The following is a 24380-nucleotide window of genomic DNA, read 5'->3' as shown; positions in this document are numbered from 1 at the left end:
AGGCAAGCCAGCTCGTGACAGCATACCAACGATGTTTTGCCTCGGAATGTTTTATCAATGATTGACTTACAGCTTCGCGACAGTGCTAGAACCATGCTAAATTTTAAATTCACATGTAACACTTTTTGTGTACCTGTGCTTTCAAAGTTCAATGATGTGAAAGCTGATGGTTTCGTTACCCATTAAAATCTAGCATGTGTATCCTATCCACAGAAGATGTACAATGCAATGTCCAAACCTCCTAAGTAAGTGTACGGTACTCACAGAAAAAAACTAAAAAATTTAGGGTCGGTAATACTTATATTTTGGCATCCAGCACCTACAGTCTGCATAATATTTGCATAACTTTAACTCGAAACATCAAAGCCAGCATTGCCTTTAAACACCACACTCACAGTGACTTCGACACTGATGTCACAAGCAACTGCTCACAGCAGTCGACCGACTACAAAAAGGTTTGACAGCGTTCCAATCTATGAATACTGTACACAGCAGACATGTGCCTCATCAGTCTTTGCCACATGTGATGAAGTTAGCAGAGAGCAATATGGAAGCACAGCGCATGTGACATTCACTCAGTTTTTTTTTTTAAGTCCTAGGCAAAATGACCAAGGTAGCAGCCCAGTAATGAGGCACATAGCAAAAAAGAGACAAGGTGAAAAATTCCTTTACCTCGAATCCCTATCCTCAACCTGGGATCACCAAAGGAATCTTGTGTATGTTGTTCTTCTGATCGCATCAGTTTTGAGTGACATTATTCTCGCACAAAACAACAGTAGTGCAATGTCGACTTCCTAACTCTGGTGCACTATAAATTCGGACAGGTTTTTTCCATCACCTTGCTTATGAAAACTTCCTTCAAGTCTTCTGTGGTGCAGGTAGGTGCCTTTACACAGTGTTTACAAACCTTGAAAGTCCTCCGCAAATCACCAGAAAAAAACTCGCTACATATGACGCACATTTGACACACATAGGACTACATGTGATGCTACACTAACACTATACGTGAATTTAAAGCTCTAACACAACATATGACTGGGCTCTGTGCAGTCATGTAGTGTTAGATCTTTAAATTAACCAGTTTTAATGTTAAACTTTAGAGAGCCGAGGTGGCAATAAAAAAAGTGGCAGATTTTATTGTTTTTGCTTCTTATTTCTTGGGAACACAGAATTGTCATACAGAGCTTTGAAAGATTGCCAGCTATCTGTTCGACCTCCACGATCATACACAGCACATGCATGTATAGGTAATTAAGGAACCCAATGCACTGTGTCCCATGACAGCCAGCACTAATTGCCTTTTCCAAGTTTTTTCATAACAAACCGGTTGACAGTGGCGAACATTGCTTAACGGGCACTCTGCACATGATAGAAGGAAGCCACAAAATTTTAGAACTCATGTCCTTTTTTTTTTTTTCGTAGTGAAGTCTGTGCTTTTTGATTAGATTGGATGACAGTGCCCACATAGCAGTAGGCCAAAGCAGCCTCTATTTCTTGCTAATATTTTTTGTAAATGAAAACAACTTGAGGCTAGTCAGCCATCTTGGCACAAAGTGGTTAAATTTCAACAAGTTTTCCAGTTCTGGGATAAAAATAAGGAATCGTATAAAATGAACGTGCAGCACACTGAGAGATTGTAATTAGCTCTCACCTTTAGTCTGCATGTAGCAAAGTTAGTTTCCTCAAACCACTCGCACGCTTTCTGCAGCCATGGAAGAGGTGCCACACAGTGTGTCGCACCAAGTTACAGCAGGCAAAGGCTGCATTATATTTTGCACCCAACAAGCTCTCCAGCCTTTTTTGATACGAAGCACAGGAATTCATTCATTCCATATGGCAAAGGAGTTGTCTATTTTTTCTCGCCATCATGTGGGAAGAAATACATGGCATCTAAATATTAGCTTTAAAGATACTTCCACTGGTCACCTAAGTCAGCACTGTAGAAGCTGTGGGCTTTCACTGGGTAAGAGCATCGTCAGTGGCACTAGTAACTAAATAATCCCCCTCGGAAATGTTTGAGGCAGTCTAAGTAGGGTGAACTGATTGTTATGAAAAACATGTGGTAGTGTCGCTTGGGTAGCCTTTGACGTGTAACATCCTTCGTTCATTTTGCTTTGATGGCAGCACTTGGTGACCCGGACCGTTCTTGTTGGAAGCCTTCTCTCCATGTGCTTCACTCACATGCTGTCACCTTTGCCACGAATCAATACAAAACACATGCCCGTGTCCTAGGAGCACAAAATATAGCACTGAACCCAACAGGACGACGTAATGTTTATTGCCACACCCGCTTACTTACATAACCCGAGGAAAGGCATGACATGACCATATGATTAATTTCTTAAAAAAAAAAGTTCACTTAGACGAAGCACATAAAATGGCCGGTGTGGATGATAGCGATTTATAGCAAATCCTACAGCTGCACACTGCTCTCTAAAGGGACACTAGAGCCAACTATTAAGTCAACGTTGATTGTTGAAATGACAGTCCAGAAACTTTGTAGTGTTACTTTCGTGCCAAGGAAGGGCTTATTTTGAAATAAAATCACGTTTGAGTGCTCCGCATCGGGTTAGCACACTTCAAATTACCCACCTCAAGAAGCGGACCGACCGGACCGACTCACGTCACTGTTGCCATGCACAACGTTGCCCGGCTTTACTGCGCTAGTAGCAGCAGACCGGAAGTAGCAGGAGCCACAGCAGCAACAACGTCCGTTGATCAATTTCCCGCCATTGGCTTAGAGATTGCAGACGCTTTTGTTTCAACTGCACCCCGGTAGATGGCACTACCTGTTCCGTGCAACCGCACGAAATTGAATTTTTGAACCACTCGCACCATTCCCCATAGTAACGTCTGGCGGTTCTTTTTTTTCTATGAATCAAACATAAATGAACAAGCAGCATTTTATTGCATCTCCTGATGCATGGAAGGTTCTTTATTTAGTGCAGTTAGATCGATTATTAGAGATTAATTGTAGGCGGCCCATCTGATATCATCAGGATCATTTTGAAAGTGTCCTACTGCGGTGCTTATGTTCTTGTGCATGTACCTTAATTTCTCGGTAAGTAGGGCACTGTTGTTGAAAATATTGTCATTTTAGATCTTGTCATACATTGAGCTTTCACTCTGACGTAAATTGTTATTTGACTTTAGTGTCCCTTTAATGCATGTACAAAAATCAAGATGATATATGATGTGCTTACAAGGATGTATATGCGGTCACGGACCAAGTCAAGGTAAAAAACACCGAGACGTTTCGGAACCCATACGGATTCCCTGTTCAGGCAAGAGCTGTATGTCGCTTTTTATGCTAAAATGTGACTTGATGAAAGGGTGTAGCTGGCAGGTACATTTCCGTCTGTCCTGTTGATAGTGTTCTCAATCGCCTGGATAAAAGCAGATTCCAAAAGTAGTCTCGTGGTCTAATTCTTTTCCTTGGCTATAATAGCAGCGTTGCCCCAATCGATAAAATGACTGCAATTATAGGCCTGCTCGGCCAAGGCGTTTGACGCTTTCTTCTTGTTGCCCACGTCCTTTGGGTGCTCTTTTAATCTCATAGTGAAGTTGCCAGTTGCACGAATGTTACTGCAGCTGCAGTCCGCGCATGTCACCTTGTAGACAACACCGGGTTATCGCTTGCTGTCTAGGTGATCCTTCACGTTCACAAGCCAATTCCTAAGCTTGTCTTATGGCATGTGCACAACGCAAAAGTCCATATCTTGAAAAGATACGGTTTAGTGCTTTGCTGACCCCAGGAACATACGGAATGCCGGCGGGTCTTCAAAACGACCCACCCTGGGATGGCTTGGGATGGAGGGCACAATCTTATTAATAAAACTTTTTGGGTACCTATTTGTCATTAGTTCTCGGTGTACTGTTTGGCGCTCTTTCGTCATTACATCGACACTTGAGCACACCAGAGAAGAGACAGCGGATTGTAAAAGAACTTGTTGTTGGGCTAGCTGGTACAACATTTCTAAAAGTTAATTCGAGTGCGAACACATGACACAATCATTCACACACGCACCCACTCAGGTATCAAACACACACAGCACTCACTTCCAACTGATTCATTCATAGCTCGAAGGCTTAAATATATACAAGACACATGTGCGCACTAACACCATAGAAGGCCAACAGCATACATTATCAATACGTACAGTTTGTTAATGTCATTGCCTCAGAGCGATAAACTGGAATTCGCTTGGTAACAACGATAGCGAAGGGGCGCTTACACAGTGATCTTTAATTTTTTCAATGAAAAAGGCCTCTAACACTTCACGTGCAGTTTTACTTGCGCTTCTGCATAGAATCTTCGTCTCAGAGAATCATGTGTCACAACCACATGAGATGACATGCGCAACCAGGTGCGCATACTTGTCATCTCGTTTTGTTCATTTTTGAGCGTGTTCCCTTAATCGTCATTAATATACCGCTCGGTTTGTCCAATGTTCACTTTTCCGCGGGATAAGGGTACAGAGTACACGACCCTCGTAAAACACTTGACAAAGGCCCTCTCATGTTTCTTCTCGCAGCCGCACTTCTTCCTATCGCACACACGTTGGCATAGTCTTCCTATTTTTTCGGGTGCGAAAAACACCATCGGTACGCCGTGCCTGGCCGCGACTCTCTTGAGATTGTGTGAGAACTTATGGATATATGGCACAACTTGTGGCCTAATTTTTAAGGGCTGGGTAGCAGTCATTGCTTCCCGTGTTCCGCATTTAAACTTCTGCCGAAGTGATTCAGCAATGACCGTAATGACCGATCGAGAAAACCCAGCAGCCCGATTGTGATCGTGTCATGTGTTCGCATTTTTTTAGAAACAATGAATTGTTTGTGGCAGGCTGGGTGGCACCATTTGAAATTCAGGTAGTATCCGGTATGTGTTGCTTTCCTGTGCGCAGCAAACGAAAGACCAGTTCAGGTACAGCATCGAGAAAAAAGAGCCTGCCGTCACGTTCATATTTTCTAGTACACTGCATAGAGTTGAGAAAACGTAGGAGCCGTGGGGTGTCATTTTTCTTGACAATGCAGAGGCATAGCAAACAAATATCTCGGGCTTGGGAGCAAAGTCGGCGTGTGCCTTCTGTTCAGTGACCTCCATGACCAAATTTGCCGTAGTAATAGAGACGGAAGCCCCTCATGGCAGTTCCGTGGTAACTGAAGCATGTGCTGTTTAAACAAAATTCTATTACCTCGCAGAAGCCCACTACCTCCAAAAGTGTGCACTCCGTGCAAGTTTCGTCCGCCAACAGGACATCTTGGCATGTTGCTACGGCCAAGTCGACAGGGATTGAAGCACAGAGCGATGTAACATTGAAGGAAACCATTATGTCGTCTTTGTCAATGGCAATGCCGCGCACTCTTTCCACAAAAGCTGAGGCATTGGCAATGTGTGCAGCTGTTTTTCCAGTGAGTGGGCTTAACACTTCGTGAAGGTAACCCGAAAGTCGGTGCAGTGGTGACCATGTAAAGTTGACAATGGGCCATAGCACAATTCCTGGTTTGTGTATATTATATAGACCATAAATTGCGGGTGCAGATACGTTAGTGCACAGAAAAGATTATTACGCGAGTAAAGATGCTTCTGCTGAGGCGATATGAATTGGAAAATATTCTAGAGTACCTTCTGCAGTTTGGTTGGAAGGCTTGTCGTGGGATCTTTCCGTATCGCCACGTATCTGATCGTACTCACTTTTTTTTAGTATCATGACTGCGTCTTCCTTGTCCGCAGGAAGCATGGCAATAGAGGTATTGTTTCAAAGGTCCTTGATGGCTTCTTTCTCAGTCGGTGAAGACCGGGCCCGAGAGTTGTGTAACGCCACTTCGACAGAACACCGATAGCGTGTGCGCAAGCTTCGTCCCTTACATTGGGAGGAAGCTGTGTGGCAGCTCGCTCCAACGTGCAAGTAACTACGGGAGCTTCCTCTCGAAGGAAGGGAGAAAACTTGTGCCCCCTATTCACCGACTGAGAAAGAAGTTAAAAACTTCTCATGTATCAGAAGTATCTCATGCAAATCTAAGGTGCTGCTACATAGGATTCATGGGGTCAGAATAACATACACTAAAATTTCAATATAACGAACACAAATAATATACCAATTCATCGGTTATAACGAGGTCAATGAAGAACAGTCTTGTCATCGATACAATGTTACTGATAAGTGTTTATAATGAATTTTCAAATATAACCAATACTAGTGAGATCTAACAAACAGTAATGCCAAGGAAAGTACAGGGGATGTTATATATGAGGTAATTGTAATGTAAATGTGAAGAAAGAAAAGTGGATGAGAAGATAACTTGCCGTGGGCAGGGACCAAACCTGCGACCTTCGGATAATGTTCTACCGACTGAGCTACCACGGTGGCTATCCCCTCATCCACTTTATAGGGTTTATATGTGCATTAAACATGGGAGGAGTGTCAGTCAGCGCCAGCCGCAGCCATGGCTGCGAGCGTAGAACACTTTTTATCAGCCTGTTTATCAGCCAAACAGGCGGTACACTGAATATAACCAAGTTATTTTTGTGGCAAATACGACTCTTATACTGCAGAAGGATTGAAAGCTGTGCCAGGTGGCGACAGTACTTGAACATATTTTAACTCAGCGCACGAGTACTTGGAGATAAGAGAAAAAGAGAAAAACCCTTCTGAAGGTTCAAGTGTTTCTTTTTTTTTTGTTCATGTTTTCCAACAAAAATTCAGTTGCGAGTCAGCACTGTGGTTTGTCCCTTCTTCTCTTGTGTCTGCGTAGTCGTGCGCTGAGTTAAAATATGGTCAAGTGACTGTTATACTGATGTTTCAGTGTGTGCCGTGCTGCCTATTCTGTTTTGATACACTGACTAATGCCTACGTTCAATTGGCCACATCTCAATGACCTTGGCAGAAGCTGGCTTGCCAGAGCAAAATAAATAATAAAAAATTAAAAACGGACAGGAGGAGGCATGCATACGTAGCAGAACATGCAAGCAGCACAGCATCATAGACGACCATCCAGAGCGGTGCCTGCAGGTACTTCGTCAAGCAGTCACGCATCACTTCCACCTGGGTTGCGCTGCACACAATCAAGCAAGGCAAGCAAAATCAAAGCACATTCCATGGCGCAAAAACTTTTATATGATGGCTAAAGCAAGCATACAAACTTGGCTTAATGTCGTACATGTGAGTGATTATCCAGAAATATGTGATTGTCGGCAGGCAAACAGGTCGCAGCAATGTTCATTTACACACGGCCCTGTGTCTCATTGCACATGCATGCCTTTGCAGAGAACTCTCAGAAAGATTCTACCTGCCTTAGGACTGAAGACCTTCGATGACTGCTCATCAAGAGTTGAGCAATAAGAGAGAGAGAAAAGTGCGCGCCAATTAATTGTTGAGGGGGTGCTACTTTTGATGCATTTCCATTTTTCTAATAAGATTTGTTCAAACTTGCATGAAATATTGACCCCATCAGAGGCAGTGTTCAATGATGTCGATCCATGTCGTTTGCAGTGAAGAAGGAACACGAGACCTATACTGTGAGTGCCTTCGCTGCATTCTCAAAAATTGTTAGTTTTTTTTGCTGTTCAATTCAGTAAAGCTTTGACAGGCTAGCTGGTTCACAGCTTTTCAAAATTATTAAACTTCACCAAGAGACATGCAAACGCAGAAGTAAGAAACACCACACATGCATAACTGTACATTTCTGGTCAGAAAAAAACAATAAGGACCATGGATACGTGGCCAAGCTGTGAACCTTGCATGTGCTGATAAATATAAGAACACTGCTATAAAAGGCCAAGATAGCGGCCACACAAACACCCCAAATTGTGAGACCAATCTCATTTATCTTTGCGCATGTGAGATATCTATATCGTCCCTCAACGACATTCTGCTTTCAGAATTTACAGGACGCTTTTTTCTGCCATCATCTTTTCCTCTGCATGTGTTACAATGCTGAGCCAAAGTGCCTCCATTGCACACCTCTGTTGTTCCCTTCTTCTTCCCATCTGTTCAATGTACAAGCCTCTAGAGAACTGAACACCCCACATGACAAACATGCTCTGTATAATTTGCTTCTTGAAAACCACTTACTGCTTTCTCTAACTTCTGCTCTAACTTTTCTTTACAGGTAAAGCAAAACTTTCATCTCATCATTCTGAGAATTCTCGTTTCATGACTTTCAGTTTCCATAACAGACACACATCCCAATAAGCTATAAGGATAACCAGATGAAAGAAAATGCCTAACTTGATTATTGAAGCTGGTTTCTACTCTATGTTCATATGATTTATCAAGTGCAGACTTGCAAGCTTCTGTTACATTTGCCCTCCTGAAGGAACCATGACACCAAATTTTCATTCATACAGGGGTGCAACAGCCGAAATAGAATTTGGAGCAGGTTACAGAGAAAAAAAACTCATTCATTTTTTATCAAGAAAGACCAAATCACGAACAGCATAAAAAAGAAGTATGTACAGAGAAAAAAAATAAGTGGAAACGATTTAACATCACCTAAGTCATGCAGAGTGAATATTAGCACTGCTATACCACCTCACTCAGCAAAACAATGATAAAGTCAACATGGCCATTTCCCACGCTTGTCAAACCCTTTGACAGACTCGGGAGATTCGTAAAACTGAGGAAAAACTGGCGCATAGTTTTATTTGACTTCTTAGGGCTGCAGAAATATCATACAATGCTCCAAATGATTGCCAGTAACTTTTTTAGACATTTTCACTGTTAATTAGGCTCGTTGGTCATTGCTCACAAATTCGCACCCTTTGCTGTACTTTTTTTTAAAGAAGATCTTTCTTGGGGACCCTCGAGGAAAAACTTTGGTTTGTCTGTCTGTCTGTCCATTTGTCACTTTGTTCACCCTTAACGGTACTAGGCACTCTAAATGGCACCAGCGGATGGATACCCTAAACGGCCGACTCCATCAGCAGCGCCCACAGATGTTGCTCAAGGTTGAGCGTTCATACTTGTGTGATTGTCAATTAAAAAGAAATTATCGCACACATCTGAGGCACCATAACAACACGTATATATTCTGTATGTGCGTCTTTTACTAAAAAAGGCATACATAAGTTATTCTAAGGGCCTTAGCGTTGATCACTCAGCGCTGACCATGTAACGCTTGCACGAAAAGGGAAGTGTTTCCTATGCTTTGCTAAGATGACACGGTGGTGGCACCTACCCGTCGCCTTGCGTTCTATACCTTATCACATCTGAGACGGGCGTGCACGCCCGTCTTAGAGCTACACGCTTCGTTTTCTAAGATAACTGCTACATAGCGCTCATGTCTCACGTGTGACATGACTTGGTGCGCTCGTTTGCCTCCGCTGCGCGCTCGAGGCACTCAAACGCAGCGCCTCCAGAATACCATTCACCGATTTTCTTGCGCAGAACATCAAATAAACATTTTGTGCAATCTCTCCAGACGCAAGACTATAGTCTTTCGACGACATTTGCAGATTAACATGCAGATACAGGGCCATTTTTTTTTTGTAATTACCCCATTCATGTTGCCATGGGGACCTCCTATGGCAACAGTTGCTCTGAAACTTTGATACCTCCTTCTGTTCTATTATAACCATGTAACCAAATCTGAAATATGTAATAAACTTGACTTGATCATATCTCTACTCACAAGTATGTGGCATATACACGTATCAGTAACTGAAGAAACTGTGATGTGTCCTGTGACTAGTGCTAACAGCCCCTTCCAAATCTCATAACGCTTTTCCGCAGGCCACCGATGTATAGGTGAAGGTGACTTCAGTGGCATTCTGCACAAGTTAGAACAAGGCCAAAAAATTTCGAACCACTACACTTCCCCCCCTTTCTTTTCGCCATGGGGTTAAGTTTTGGGCACAACTTCTTGGCTCACTTGCAAGGCGCGTTTGACTAGATATCTATCGGATATCTAGCACAAGATACTTATCGCATGCGCCGTCGCTATGGCAACTATGTGGCCGCTAAACGCTGGCGTTTGCCGCACATCCGAGTTGGTTCGAGTGCCTAACAGCAGCATATGCATCCAGCTTCAGTTTTTAACATGCCATAGGCACGCTTGCTGACTAGGAAACTCGTATTTCTCGCAACATGTTGCTGGCTACAGCAATGCACTTTTGTCTTGAAGTTGTGTCGTCACGTCGACAGATATCTGCTACGATCACCGGACCGATGGGCCCGCGGCATTGTTACTTGATCTGGTCAATCGCACATTGCGAGTGTCCTGGCCGAACCGTGGTTTAGGGTTAGGGTGCGCACGCCTGAACTACAGGTGGCCAATGTGGTCTCCATTTCTCCCTGAAATTAGCGCAGCGAAGAAAATTTTGAGGCTGGTCGGGCACTTTGGGGCAATGTGGCGCATTTTTGGCAAATTTCATTGTTTTGGCACAGCTCGGAGCCAAAATGGGAAATTATATCAAATTGGCGCAATCGGCGCAGCTGTTGCATCCCTGTTCATATTGTGCATTATCCTGATTATCCTGATGTGTTCACAAACAAGCTGGTAATGTTCCAGTGCATTTAGTTGAGAACTTGATCATTTGTAACAAGCATTTTTATAAACACACGCGAGCAACTCTAGAGTGTGACAACACCGGTGGGAGCCGTGACATAACAAGCTGCTTGTTTTGCTAGCATTTGTATTGTGCTCAACGATATTATTTCGTGGTCAGCTGAATGTGCAATGAAGCTATTAAAGCTTTCTAAAGTTCAACATCAAAAACTGAATGGTTTGCAGCTGCTGAAGGTAGAAGATGACAGCTCCACTCCATGGAGCATGTATCACACATTCCATAGCATATTGGCGGTTGACGGCAGTGAGCGGGGTTTAGAGCCGGCGATTTCGAGGGCTCATTTCACAATGACATATCTTTTTACAGTCCATTTTAAGGACAAGTACAGGCACAATATATATTCTTCTATATTTCCCTGAAAACCCTAATTTTGGCGGGTGACAATGTTATGGTCCCTTTAAGAAGTTTAGAAAGTGCACTTTTAAACAAACCACATTTTTTTTTTGTCTTTGGGTTGCACAGTCGAATCTCGTTATTTCAACCAGGCTTAATTGGAACTTCCGGTTAATTCGAACTCACGATGAGGTTCCGTCAAAGCTATGTGTATTTCAATGGGCGCAAACGCCCGGTAATTCGAACGCCCAAAGCACTCTGATAGTTAATTCGAACATACCGCGCTCCGAAAATGCTCTCAGCACCCCGCCCAATCTTGCCGTGGCACCTGCGACACCTCAAAACTGCCGGCGGAAGGAATGAAAAGCAAAGAAAAGGCTGCGGTGCAATGTTTGCTCTCTCTCAAATGCCGATCTGCGACGCGCCCGTGTCACCACAGAACACCTGTGTCACGCTTTTCCTTTTTCCGTCCCTGCCACGTAAAGACCCTCCTCCTTCCAATGCTGTGCCCAAGAGAGAGAGGGAAAAAAAAAGAACACCGTCGCTGGGTTGAATGAATGTGTGGTTGAAGGAAAAGAAAAAGGCACTATCTTCCGCAGCCCTCACCCCTTGCGGAAGCACGGTTCTGCACCTTGAAAGGGGGGGGTCTCTCCCGTGCCAGTGCCACACTCTCTCTTCCCTTCCCTGCCACAAGTGGGCACGATACTCGTGCCAGGCACTGGGATGCGACATCTGTGTGTGAGACCCCCGATGGTGCATTGACACGCCACGTTCACGTACGAGATTGGTCGAAGAAAGGCTCGTGGCATGTGACCCGAGTCGTAATGGGAAATCCCCGAGGATGATATGTCACTGTGCGTTGGGGCTTCAAACTGCGAAGATCACGAAAACCAGTGTCGTTACCGCGATAGAAGCAGTGGAGCTGCTCGGTACTGAGGTTGTACGCGTGCCTACGCGTGCAAGTGGTTGGAGCTTGACCCTTCTCCTTTCAACGATGCGCGCAAGGAGAGCAAAAAAAAAAAGCTGCGACGACGTGTTGGTTTTCTCTCAAATACCGATCTGCTTCTTCTCGTCACGTGCTGGCCATGCTGCGGCTGCGTAGTGGAGAGCGGGAGGCTCCGCTACGCAGCAGCTGTTGTTGTCGTCGTCTTTAGAAAGTGTCGGCGCTGGACATTTCCGCGCGCAACTTCTCTTGCCAGGAGAATGCTGAAGCCGAAGAAAAAATGCTTTGCAAGCTGCGTGTGAAATTGATTGACTCACTGCACGGCAAACGTGTGCACATGCGCATCACCGATTACTTCGATTAATAACGGATGTCCTGTGATTTGTGAATAAATGCAAGTTTTCCTAAACTTCCCCCTCGTGTGTTAGCTCAATGCACATGCATCACTGCATGAAGAGTCCTCTGTTCATTTAGCTTTCACTATTTCGAAATTCTTTTATTTCAGACAAATTTTCAGGCAATTTCGAGTTTGAATTACCGATATTCCACTGTAATATGAACAAACAATTATCCCCGTGAACAATCTCCCGTAACTAATTAAAACACTTTTAGTATGCAATCTACCTACATCACAAAGTTAATCAAGTGCAAATAGAAAGTATAACTAGGTAATCATAAATGTAACTGTTAATTTTCACATGTTGCCCAAAGATTACATGCTCAACCTGCTGACCAGGTACCGACAGATATATATTATTTCTAGCAGTGTGCGCATGTTTTTCATTAGCTGTACAATTCAAGCGAAACAGTGAAAGTAAATGTTCCGTGCTCACCCCTACTGCATCCTGAAAGGTCCTTCTGCCCAATAGTGGCATACAAACCAACATGCACGGTTGAGTAAGACATGTTTTCAATGTCGATCAAAAACCCTGCAGTGGGCATTGGAAGACCCATTTGCAGGAGGCTGCCAATTTCTGTTGAAAATCGGACCCAGAAAGGGACTTTGTCAACTGTAATATTTTCAGGTTCAATTAAAGAAAGTTACCAATTTTTGGTTTTCATGTGGTTTTATGGCATATTCACCTTTATATTTACTGATCAGTCAATCTGTTAAGTTTTCTTCAAGCCATGTTGCACACTCATATTTCCCTCTACTCAGGAATTTGACATTCGACTTTTTTGGCTCCTTGCACATGCATGAGACTCAGTGAAATCGGTCCAACCATTCGTGAAGTTTGTGCAAGATTTCCAGGTTTTCCTTGCTTACCAGAATAAGTAGTCCTGCACTCATGCTGTTCTGCATGTTTCCCACTTGTGCCTTCGCACAGTTTAATATTCTCTGAAAGCCCATCAACTCTGCAATGCAGTAATGCAAGATAAGTGCACTCGAGGACAACTTTCTGTGGCAATGAAGGGAAGGCTACGAACCCAAAGTGGGTGTGTGCCACCAGTGTAGAGTGCCACAAATGCGTCCGTGTTTTATGCTTGAAAATAATAAAAAAAAACATTATTTTTTACTGTATATTTATAAAAAGACGCTGCATGCACTGAGGAGATATTCGTATTTGTTGTTGCTTTATGAAGAGTCATTTCGCCTTTTTGTACGTCTGAAAATTTCTCATGTTTTACACGCACCACAAAGTCGAAATGGCATCTTCGTCTTCAGGTGAGTGTGCGTCGCCATCAACCTATTCCGACAACTCGCCGAAGGAGCTTGTGTGTAATTTCACTCACAAAAGGCTGTGTAAGCAGACTATAAAATTGTGTGTAGTGGGATGGCTTAGGCCGTGATTCAAAACGCGAACCAAACCAGGCTACTTGGCAGAAGAGTACATGAGCAGTAGCTCCGCCCCCATAGCTTTCTCTTCATTGCCACAGAGAGTTGCCCCGAGTTTAGTAAAAAAATTTAAGGCAGACAAAATTTATTTATAATGCACAGCCTTATTAACTCATGGCCGAGACTTTTGTAACACTCTTGTAAATACTCCTACATATGTAAATGTATGCTGAAAATATCACATACCCAGTTTGTCTGCTTTAGATGTTCAAAGAGACGCAGTTCACGAAACTGAAATAACCATTTTTTGTGAAAATGCATGAACTTCTTAAGTTATGTTTCTATAGTTTTCGTTCAAGTGCTATTTCTCATATTAAAAAAAAGAAGACAATACAAGCTATAATTAAATATTGTGCTTCCAATGGTATTGAATTCTTGTATTCAAGTAGGGCTGCCACCTCTACAGTTTTACACTGTCCCAGTTGCTTTTTTTTTTTACAACAGCTTTTCATTGCCAGTCTGCTCTAAACAATGGCCAGTTCTTTCGCTATCATACTACTTTTTCTTCTTAAAGTATCGATTCGACAACTATGAAGATAAATATTTGTTGTCAATAAATAAAACATTTACATTATTTGTCAACCAGTTTGGGCAGAATACCTGTATAGAGCTGTGTGTGAATGCATCTCATGATAAAACAAAGGCAAGAAGGGGAAGAGGAGAAATTGGAAAACACTGCTGGATGGAGCTGATGTTCTGACAAGCAAGTTTATCTTCTTTTTTTTTTTTTCTAGCCTTGAAATATACAAGTCCAGCAGCCACCCCGTGTTTTCCAATCGATACATTGTGGCGTATGAATTGTATACCTTTTAATGTATATTTGCCGGATGCAGGTTTAAAGAAGAGATTTTTATATATGACCACATGTCAGAGCAATATCCAAGATCTCAGCCACATTTAGTACAAACGTTATCTTATTCACTGGTATTTTTGTGCCAACCAGCAAACTAGACGTCCAGCATAATTTCAAGGCATCTCTTTTTAAGCGCAGGAAGTGCATCAGCGAAAGCACGCTTGAGCAAAGCTTCTCACTCTGGTGAACATGGTCAGCAAGTTCAATGGCCACATTTTCATGCAACCATCAAAGCAGCATGTTGTCATGCTACAGGATGCCACTAGTTTCAACCTTGCCAACTGCAATGAAATATCTACACTGGTGTGGGGAGACATGCAGAACGAACTACACCGTGCAAGTTCACAATGCTGCATTCAATGAAAAGTCAAGGCACCTCCATAGTGGGCTCATCTGTGTCAAGTTGAAATGTTGTCCCTGTCTGCGACATACCAGGCAAAGGAATGCTGTGACAATGCTCAAATGAGCAATATTGCATCTTCCTGAAATGTTGAATGGGTAATAAAAAGGAGACATTCATCTTGAAGTACTGGCTGTGCGAAATGGAACCCTGTTGTCTACCTTGAAGAAAAATTCTCAGTTCTTGAATAGTTATACCAAGTCGCAATCCTGAACCAATTGAGTTGGGCCATGCAAAGCACAACTGAGCTACATCAAAGAGGCATTGTGAGAAGAAAAAGAAAAGAAATACTATTTGGTTCTGTGTTGGAGGTTGTGGCAAGATGAGCTCAGATGAGTGCACTAAAGGTTTTAGCGGTTTCATCCTACAGAAAATGACCAGAGCACAAATTCATGCAAGGACAGTAGAGATGGTCCTGGCTTTCTATGCTATGCATGGTGAATCCAATCTTGCCTTTTTTGTTTTGCCTCTAATTGTAGTACCAATAAAAATGAGCATGGGCTCCTAAACGGTGTAATTGTATAGTTTTCTGGATGAGCAACAGGTGTGAAAACCTTACACGGTTTAGGAGGCAAATCAATGCACTACAAAATAAACAGGCTATAAAGAAGTTGAATCGCCTATACTGAACTGTCAACTAATTTAAACATACCATGCCTGAAAAGGGGAGGGGAGTGGACCCCGTGATTTATGCTAATCCCCTTTGGGCCACCCACTTCATCTTCTCAGGCTCACCATATGTAGAAGCCGTGTGAGCTGGTTCATGGTTATATACACACAACAGGCCCATTTGCTGCTATGTGATGACACAGCTCGAAGGAGGCACACTAATAAGAACAACAAACGGGCACTCTCTTTCTTCCTTATAGCATTTCATGAATCAGGTGCTTGCCTACTGTGGGAATATTCAAGTATTGTACAGCCTCCAATCCTGCTTTGCACAACAAGCAGTAAACATAAATGGCATGCCACTTAGATACCATAATGATCAGGCACAATATTCAAATGTTCAGTCCACTTCCATTCATGTCATAGAAACTGCACTCCAAGTAAAAACTAAATAATGATCCCTACGCTACATCATGTTGTCTCTCACAAAGCCAAAAGTATCGCACCTCTTATTCAGCGATCATCCTGTGCTCAGCAAAACAAAGCACCCTCAAAGCAAAATAGAAGCAGCACAATTCAAACCCGTTCAAAAAGCTCCTGCAAATCAATGCACGATTTATTTACCTTTTTCATAAACTCTAATCCTGACATGTTCTAAATTAGCACCAGCAGCACATGCTTTGATAAATGAATCAGGACCTTGATCTGTAACCCACAAAACAGCAGTTACCCCAAGAGTGTTTAAAAAGGCTCAGAAAGGCCGCACTTCTACCTTTCACTGTGATTGTCCTGTGCATTCCGCACAGGCTTGGCGTTTTTTTCTGTCTTCTGATTATGCGTATTTTTTCGACATCATTTCCAAGACAGAAATAAGTCACTGAAGTCTTGGTGGGCCCCAGCATAGAACACTTTCGTGTTAAAAAAGCTGGCACAGACATCTACCTTCCAACATACAGGAACACAAGTGCTGCTTACACTTTTTTTTCTTTTTAATGAAAGAAGCTTCTGAAGGTTCGCACACTACCCTGCTCCTTTTTTAGCATCAACTGCAACGAGCAGGCATCTTCTCCATCTTCAATTAACAAGCACGCTTGTTGCCTCAGTTGTCCCATGTAAATTCTTGCACATTTGAGTGGTGCGTCGTGCGCCCCTTCCGAGGCACAATTCACAAAACCTTCGGCTAATCAAGGCATAATCTGGCAAGCTTTCTAACTGTGAATTCCTCCACCTGTGTTTGGAAATACATACAGGTCCTTGAGGCCATGCTAGCCTGAATAATGGCTGCGTCTCCCTGGTTGCTACGGTGCAAGTTTAGTAAGCCAGCATTGCACCTTCACGGTATCGGTACCAGAGAGGGTTCCAGAGTCTCGCAGGTGGCTCATGACAACCTGGTTCAGTTTAGTTGTGATGGCCACCATTAAATGAGAGAGCCTCTCAATGCCAACAGAAGGAAGTAAGTGCATATAAATATTTGAGAGTGACCATTCAGAAACAACTTATCGTACTTACTCGCACGATGAACCCGCCTTTTTTTTTTTTTTCAAAACATTTGATGCCAATTTGGGAGGAGGGTTCACTAAGTGGGAGAAAAAAGTCACGGCAGTTGTAACAGTGAAAATTTCGTGTCATGAATCTTTTTTTTGTAGCCCAAGTTCTTTTTGTTTCCTCCCGTAACTAAAGCGCACGGATCCATGCCCAAGTGTCGTCTAGCCACTCGGTTTCAATGCTCCAGCGCATGCTGTTTGTAACCAGTCGTGTACCTAGCGTACCGACCAAACGCGTCCTGCGCAGCGGGTGTCTCAACTAAGTTTACGACAAACCCAACAAGAACGCAGCGTTGGATGACGGCGCACAAAGGTTACAGTAGACATTGCGAGTGCACGATGCTCAGTCTGCACAGTGGGTGGAGTTCTGCTTTGCATGGCCTCCGAGATGGCTGGCGCACAGTCTGCACCGCGCCCATTTTGGAGGTTACGCCCTTTGTTTTTTTCTTTGTTTTTGTGCCGCTGTGCTTGCGTGGCGCTATCAGCAAAGAGGTTTCTCCTGCCTTCGACAGATGGTGCTTTGCCGCAAAGGCGAAACATTCAAATTTTGATTGACGTTCGCGCTCTTGTTGCTTGCGACCATTTAGCATGGTTGCGGGAGTATGTCTTGACTTTTATTGCATCCTTATATTATATAATGGCTTGATTTACCATTTTTTTCGATCGTCAATGGCACTGGCTATCATACCGAAATAAAATAAACTGATACATTAAAAATGATTTTTTGTCTTCCTTTTTTAAGGAAGAAGGTGGGGGTGGCTTCATTATGCGAGTGGGTTCGTTACACGAGTAAGTACAGTAATATAACATAGACTATACATGCTTTCCTTAAAGCACGAGTTAAAAACAGTCCTTGTAGTACATTTTGCCAAAGTTTCAATACTCATGCAGAACATGACAGGGCTCTTTCCTCTTAAGAAGACAAATACAGTGAAACTTCGTTAACTCGAACTCGGTTATTTCGAAATCCCACTTACTTCAAAGTATTTCAGCAGTCCCATATTTTGCAATGTAAGTATGAGCGCATAATTTAAAGTGGCAGTCAGCACCAGTCCGGTTAATTCGAAAACTTTGGGTGCAGTGTACCAATTGCCGATCCCACTCTCGCTGCAAAACTACGGAAACAACAGCCCTTAAGAGCCATTAGGCAACGTACTATAGCGATACTACTGAGTGGCAGCTAAAATACCACAGCCTCGATACTTCCAGCACGAAAAGCAAAATTATAAGAAAACAACAACAAAAATAAAATAAATGGTCTCATGATCAACTAAAATGTGCACCTGCGGAAGACAAGATGTGCTTCACTGCAACACAGTGGTGACACGCAAGCAGCATGTCGCATGCTTCTTGCAGCATAAGCGCATCGATTTATTCATTCTTTCAGGGAAGATAAAAAATAATAAAGAACAGCCTGGCAAAATTCGAAATGTAGACAAACCTCCGATTGCTAGTTGCTCCAGCAATTTGTGCACCTGCACTGCTGGCGGAGTTCTTCCCCGCTACGCCTACTTTGGAAACTTGGTTCAAAAGCTTTAATGATCACATTTTCCTGCCAGGACATCGCGAATTTCGTCTCACTTTTCATGATTAAACTCTACATTTCACTAGAAAAAATGGGCGAATGGACGCATAATGACATGCTGAAGCAGCGAGGAGCAAGCGACATGCTGCCCTCGTGTCACTACTGCATTGCAGTGAAGATGTCTTATTTTTTTTTCAGGAACGCATTTAGTTGATCACGATAGCGTTTGTTTGTTTGTTTGCGATTTCAGCAGCGAGGCACGTTCCCCCTCTACTTTTGTGGCAAGACAGTGACTTTGTATTGCCGGAAAAAATAACCCTTGGAGCTGCAAACTAGCCAGCGCAGCAAACGTCTGCAGCCCTTATTATACTTCAAATAATTTCAAACTTTTTGAGTCCCACTTTTTGAATATTCTGACAAGTCGAAAATCCGCTTAATTTGAAAATTTATGATGGTCTCAGTGACTTCAAATTATAGAGGTTTTACTGTATAGACATGAAGTGGCTTAAAGACACTCCCTTTACTTTCAATAAATATAGATTAGATTTTAGCTGTCATGATGTCGTAGCTTTGTTACTATGCAAAGATGCGGGCATAGTCCAAGATAGACTTGATCGGAGATGTGCACTTGTGCTCTTCGACATTTTTTTTTTTTTTTCATTGATGCCATTTTAACGAATTCTACTCTCTGTGAAAAGGAGTAACTAACGCTATAAAAATATGCCAATCTCTCTTAAATAACAAAAAAACTGGAATGTACTTCTCACAAGCCAGCAAACACAAGAATCTGAGAACAACCACAGAAGAAAAAAGGGCCATCCCAGAAGTAGCCAGAATAAAAACAGACCCACTCTTGAAAACAAATACAAACTTCTACAACAGGAAGAAGGACCTACCAATTGATGAAATGAATGAACATGAGAAGAAACAAGTGAGGTTGCATGCTCTTTCCTAAACCACAAAAAATGCAGTCAAAAACCAACCGGCCACAGATGAAAGTCACTAATGCAAGATATAAAATAATGCTCACAAAGCTCAATAATGAGAGCCCCGCAAATGAAGAGCTCGATGATTGATATGTGCGGTTTAACGTCCCAAGACCACCATATGATTATGAGAGACGCCGTAGTGGAGGGCTCCGGAAATTGCAACCACCTGGGGTTCTTTAACGTGCACCCAAATCTGAGCCCACGGGCCTACAACATTTCCGCCTCCATCAGAAATGCAGCCGCCGCAGCCGAGATACGAACCCGCGACCTGCGGGTCAGCAGCCGAGTACCTTAGCAACTAGACCACCGCGGCGGGGTGCAAATCAAGAGCTCCACATTCAGGCGAGACACCTGGGCTGCAATACAAGAGCCCCACCGAAGTGTTGCTTTACGTGCACTGCACGTCTCACGATTTGAAGGAGATAGCGAGCAGGCACAACGTGCTGGTGGTTTTTTTTTTTTTTTCCTGCCCAGTGCAAGCTAGCAAGGCTCTGCGGGAAAAAATTTCGGCTGAAAGGAAACCGAAAGATGTGAAAGAAGGTGTGAACTGCCTTATGTGCGGTTGGCACTGTCTATAAGCTACGCTTTCGTGTGGAAAGTCCTATGTAGTGCGAACCAGACGGTGCATCACCGTTTGTGCAAGGAACATGAATTATCGATAATCAACAAACAGAATGCACACATCCAGCATAGCATGTGGGCTGCAAATTTCCAAGCCATCAAAATTTTGGTCAAAAGTAATGATAGCAACTGATGAAAGCCAAGCCAAGAGCCAAACTTGAGCTTCTTCATTGAATTGCAAAACAATGTTCTTGTGTGCCCTGTTGTAATCTGTCGAGCATGACACCATGATTACTGTTGTTACCAGGAGAGTGAATAAACTTATACGTGGCCGAAAAGTAAAGTTAGTAAAAAGTTGTCCTTTTTATCTCATTTGCGTGCAACCATTTTTTCCTTCAAAATGTAGTGCACAGAAAACGGGTACATCTATACTACTTGCTCAGCCACTAGCAGTGGTATTCTGCAGCTACAGGTTAGTTCCTTGTGCTTGTCTTTTATTATTCAGTCTGGCCACGGTGAAACTGCCGCTATGTGTACAACATGCGCTGTATGCTGATGACATCACCATCTGGGCTACGCAGGGGGCACACGGAGACATTGAGGCGAACCTGCAGCAAGTCGGGAGCATAGTCGACCACTACGCCCGCCAGTGTGGCCTTCAGTGCTCGCCATCCAAATTCGTGCACATACGCCCCTCCCCCAAGTGCACGGCCAAAACTGAACTCCCACTGGAGACAGGTCTAATCCCTGAACAAAACTAAGTCTGGGTACTGGGGCTCTTTATTAATCAAAACAGACGGCCAGACACCACATTTGCCAAACTCTAAAAGGTGGGCGACCAGGTGGGCCACGTGGTTCACCAAGTCTCTAACAAACGTGGGGGGCTACGGTGCAGAGATGCCTTGCGGCTGGTACATGCATTTGTAACCAGTATAATCTTTTACTCTCTCACATACCCTGCGGGAGCAAGACGAGGATGTACTTGAAGTCATCCTTCGCAAAATTGTGAAGCAAGCCCTCCACCTCCCCATGAACACCTCTAACCAGCGCCTTCTAGGCCTGGGCATGATGAATACGTTTCAGGAGCTTCGAGAGGCCCACCTCACAAATCAGTACACTCGACTTTCACAGACGGTAGCGGGTTGACGCCCATTAGCCGGCCTACACATTCAACACATTCACATCCTGGAAGATCGCGTTCAACTCCCATTCGAATGGAGATGTGCCCTCCACGTGCATCCTCTTCCAAACAATATGACAAAAGAAGACCACAATGACAGGCGCCTGGTGCGAGTGTAAGCCCTGGCCCGCTATTATGGATTGAAACCTGGTGTGTTCTACGTGGGCGCCTCCATCCCACACCATGGGGGCTGGTACACAGCCGCTGTCGTACATGAGAACCAAACAGCTAAGCGGCTCACATTTCTAGTCCGGGATATAATCCACGCGAAGGAAGTCGCCATTGCATTGGCTGCTTGTTACCCCAGGTCCCAAACCATCATCTACGACTCTCGAGGAGCCTGTCGAAAACTCATGAACAGCTGTGTCGCGAACCTGGCTTACCGCTTATTGCAACATTTGGACTATCAGGGAATCCCTGCACCCCGCCATATAGTCTGGGTGCCTGCTCACATGGGGCTCGAAAGAAATGAGGCAGCCGACGACGCCGCCCGCATGCTCTCTCACCGAGCGTTTCCACTCACCTCCCCCGATCAAGACGGCCTTGAATTCGATTCGCTGTATTCGTTCCGTGAAATTGTGGACTATTACCAATTCGATCACAGCCTTTATCCACGCCCATGCAAAGGCCTAAATGAAGCAGAGGAGGGGCTCTTACTTGGACTCTTCACAAACACTGTACTGTGCCTGGCAGCCTTCAGACATTTCGATCCTGCCTTTTCCGGCAGCTGCTCACACTGTGGGGAGGCATATTCAGACACCACATGGTGTGGGCCTGCCCATGCAACCCTGCTATGCCTCCTATACCCAACCCTACCCGGGAGGAGTGGGAGGCAATCCTGCTTGGCTTCTCTAACCTTCAGGTTCAAAAGACCTTGGTTCGACGCCAATGGGGTCCCGTACTAGGGATCCCAATCTATTATTTGTGGGTGCCATCCTCTTATGATGTGGTCGCTGGACACGTCCCTTGTTTTTTTTGTTTTGTTTTTTTTACCAAATGTTTCTACCACAATCACAGCAACACAAACTGTACATCACAAATATATTTCTGCATAGCAGAAACAGAAGTGATGAAGAAATAGCTCACTTTATGTTTTCTAATTTTGGGCAACCTAAGTATACTTAAATAATCGAATAATGCTGTGTTTCTGAAAAACACTCGTTTTTTGGGGCGCGATTTGTGCTTCTGTGAGTGGCATACACTTAGTTCATATTTACAGCACAGATAGCACTTTATGTGAGTAATTGTCCCTTGCATTCGCATTGGTCCAGTAATTTTTGAAGTGATAAATTTTTTTGCTCGAATCATAAGAAAACAAATGTCAGTCAATTTAAAAATCTATCATCAAGAAAACCCACTCTCAATATTGCTCAAAATTATTTCATTTTTCTCAGAGGACTGCGCTATCACATTCTGGATAAAAATGTTGCATCATTTTCATCAAAACAAACTCACAAATTTTCATTGTGTTTTCGGAGCGTGTTTTTAACAGTGTAAATGACACCTTCAGTACAAAGAAAATACAATACAGACGAGCCCACATATAACAGCCCCACTTAAAGCGAAGTTTCACTCAAAACGAACAATATTCATGATCGTGAAAATATACATTGGTTCAATGGCACAAAATCGCACTTACAACGAACGTCTCCGAGCGCCGCTGATCGGTTACAGCGAACAGAGTCAGCGGCCTGCCGACTTCTCGGCGAACCAATTTCGACCACCGATCAGGCATTGGCGAGGTGCACATACATTCTTATTGTTAAACACCGACCCTGCCTCTGTATCCGATAGTCCGACTGTATCCAATAGTCTGCGTCTAGTGCGCGCGTGTACGCTACCTTACCGACTCTGATAATTTGAGATTAGTTTCGTGTTTAGGACTTGTTCTCGCTCACTTCGCACTCGGCTCAGCATGCCTTCCACGGCTGTTGATTTGCGCGGAACGAATCGCGAAATATCGAAGTTTGTGAGGCCAGGCGAACCCGCCAGCGCAACAAAACCATTTTTTGACAATGGCCGCCGATTTTTCGAACACCGTTACGTGCACCGATTCAGGCGGCCATGCAACTCTTTCCAAGTTTTTCTACGTGCGAGTAAAGGTAAGCTAACTAACCTGCCTCCTTCCCGTGTGTTTGGTTTTCAAGGTCGCCCTCCCACCGCATCCTCCCCTCTCTTTATCTCAACTCCTTGCCCTTCTCTCGCAGGTCTGCTCTCTTCTCTTGATCACAACCCCGTCGCCCGTCTCCGCCGCTCCGCGACGCCCGCCACGCTCGCTCGAATTAGTTTCGTTTTCTAACTGGAAACGGGCCCAGAGCTGTCTTGCTCGCTCTTGGTGTGCGTGTGTGGTCATGATGGCCGACGGGAGGACTAGCACGCTTTTTCCTGCTGCTCAACAAAACGTCGAAAGTGTGACCGCTTGGCTTGAGCGTAATCCGCGTGTTGGGTGCCGTGTTGCAGAGCGCTTGCTCATAGCTGTTGACCACCTGGTAGCCAACTTGCCGCTTCAGTCGTCCCGGTATTCAGCTGTGGAGATGGCGAATATTTCGTGGGCAGCGGTGACGGCTACGTGCCCGCGAAACTGTTTTCGCGAGGCCGACTTCGTCGAAGTCGGGCCCGATGCCGAGCCTGAAGCTTCCGAACAGGACCACTGCGGCGGCGATTAGTCGCAGTGCGTCCCCGACTCCGACCTGGGAGAGTGGGTGGGACATATGTTGCGATGGTTTAATCACGGCCGATGATGATGCCGACACTGCGGAACCGTACACGGATTAGGGCATTGTGAATGAAGTACGTGGCGAGAGCTATTTGGAGGAATCAGATTGCGAGAACGACAAAACTTTGGAGCCAGTGCCTCATGCAGCTTATGCCACGGGCCTTGACGAATGAGCGCCCTGCCGTTTTAAATGAACTCGAGACCGCCCTTATAGCTTCTGCTATTTGAAACATGTGCATCACGGACTTTTTGGGGCAAGAAAAAGTTTGTGTTTTCGCTCGCAACTTTTTTTAAAAGCTGTGTTTCATTTACTACAA

At 44.1% G+C, this 24380-nt stretch overlaps 1 protein-coding gene across 1 annotated transcript in view; it reads right to left on the bottom strand.

The window, feature by feature from the left end:
• The window catches only part of Cadps (calcium-dependent secretion activator 1), a 721673-nt gene that overhangs the window by 646265 nt on the left and 51028 nt on the right, over positions 1-24380 (bottom strand). Inside the window, exon 7 of the mRNA XM_075882731.1 lies at positions 7298-7321. Within this exon, the coding sequence (XP_075738846.1) occupies positions 7298-7321 (24 nt within the window). The remainder of the gene's footprint in view (positions 1-7297; positions 7322-24380) is intronic.

Source organism: Rhipicephalus microplus, unplaced genomic scaffold, assembly GCF_043290135.1.
Source record: "Rhipicephalus microplus isolate Deutch F79 unplaced genomic scaffold, USDA_Rmic scaffold_13, whole genome shotgun sequence".
NCBI classification, from domain to species: domain Eukaryota; kingdom Metazoa; phylum Arthropoda; class Arachnida; order Ixodida; family Ixodidae; genus Rhipicephalus; species Rhipicephalus microplus.
Note: the sequence above shows the minus strand (reverse complement) of the source record. Positions and strands in the feature narration are given on the sequence as shown.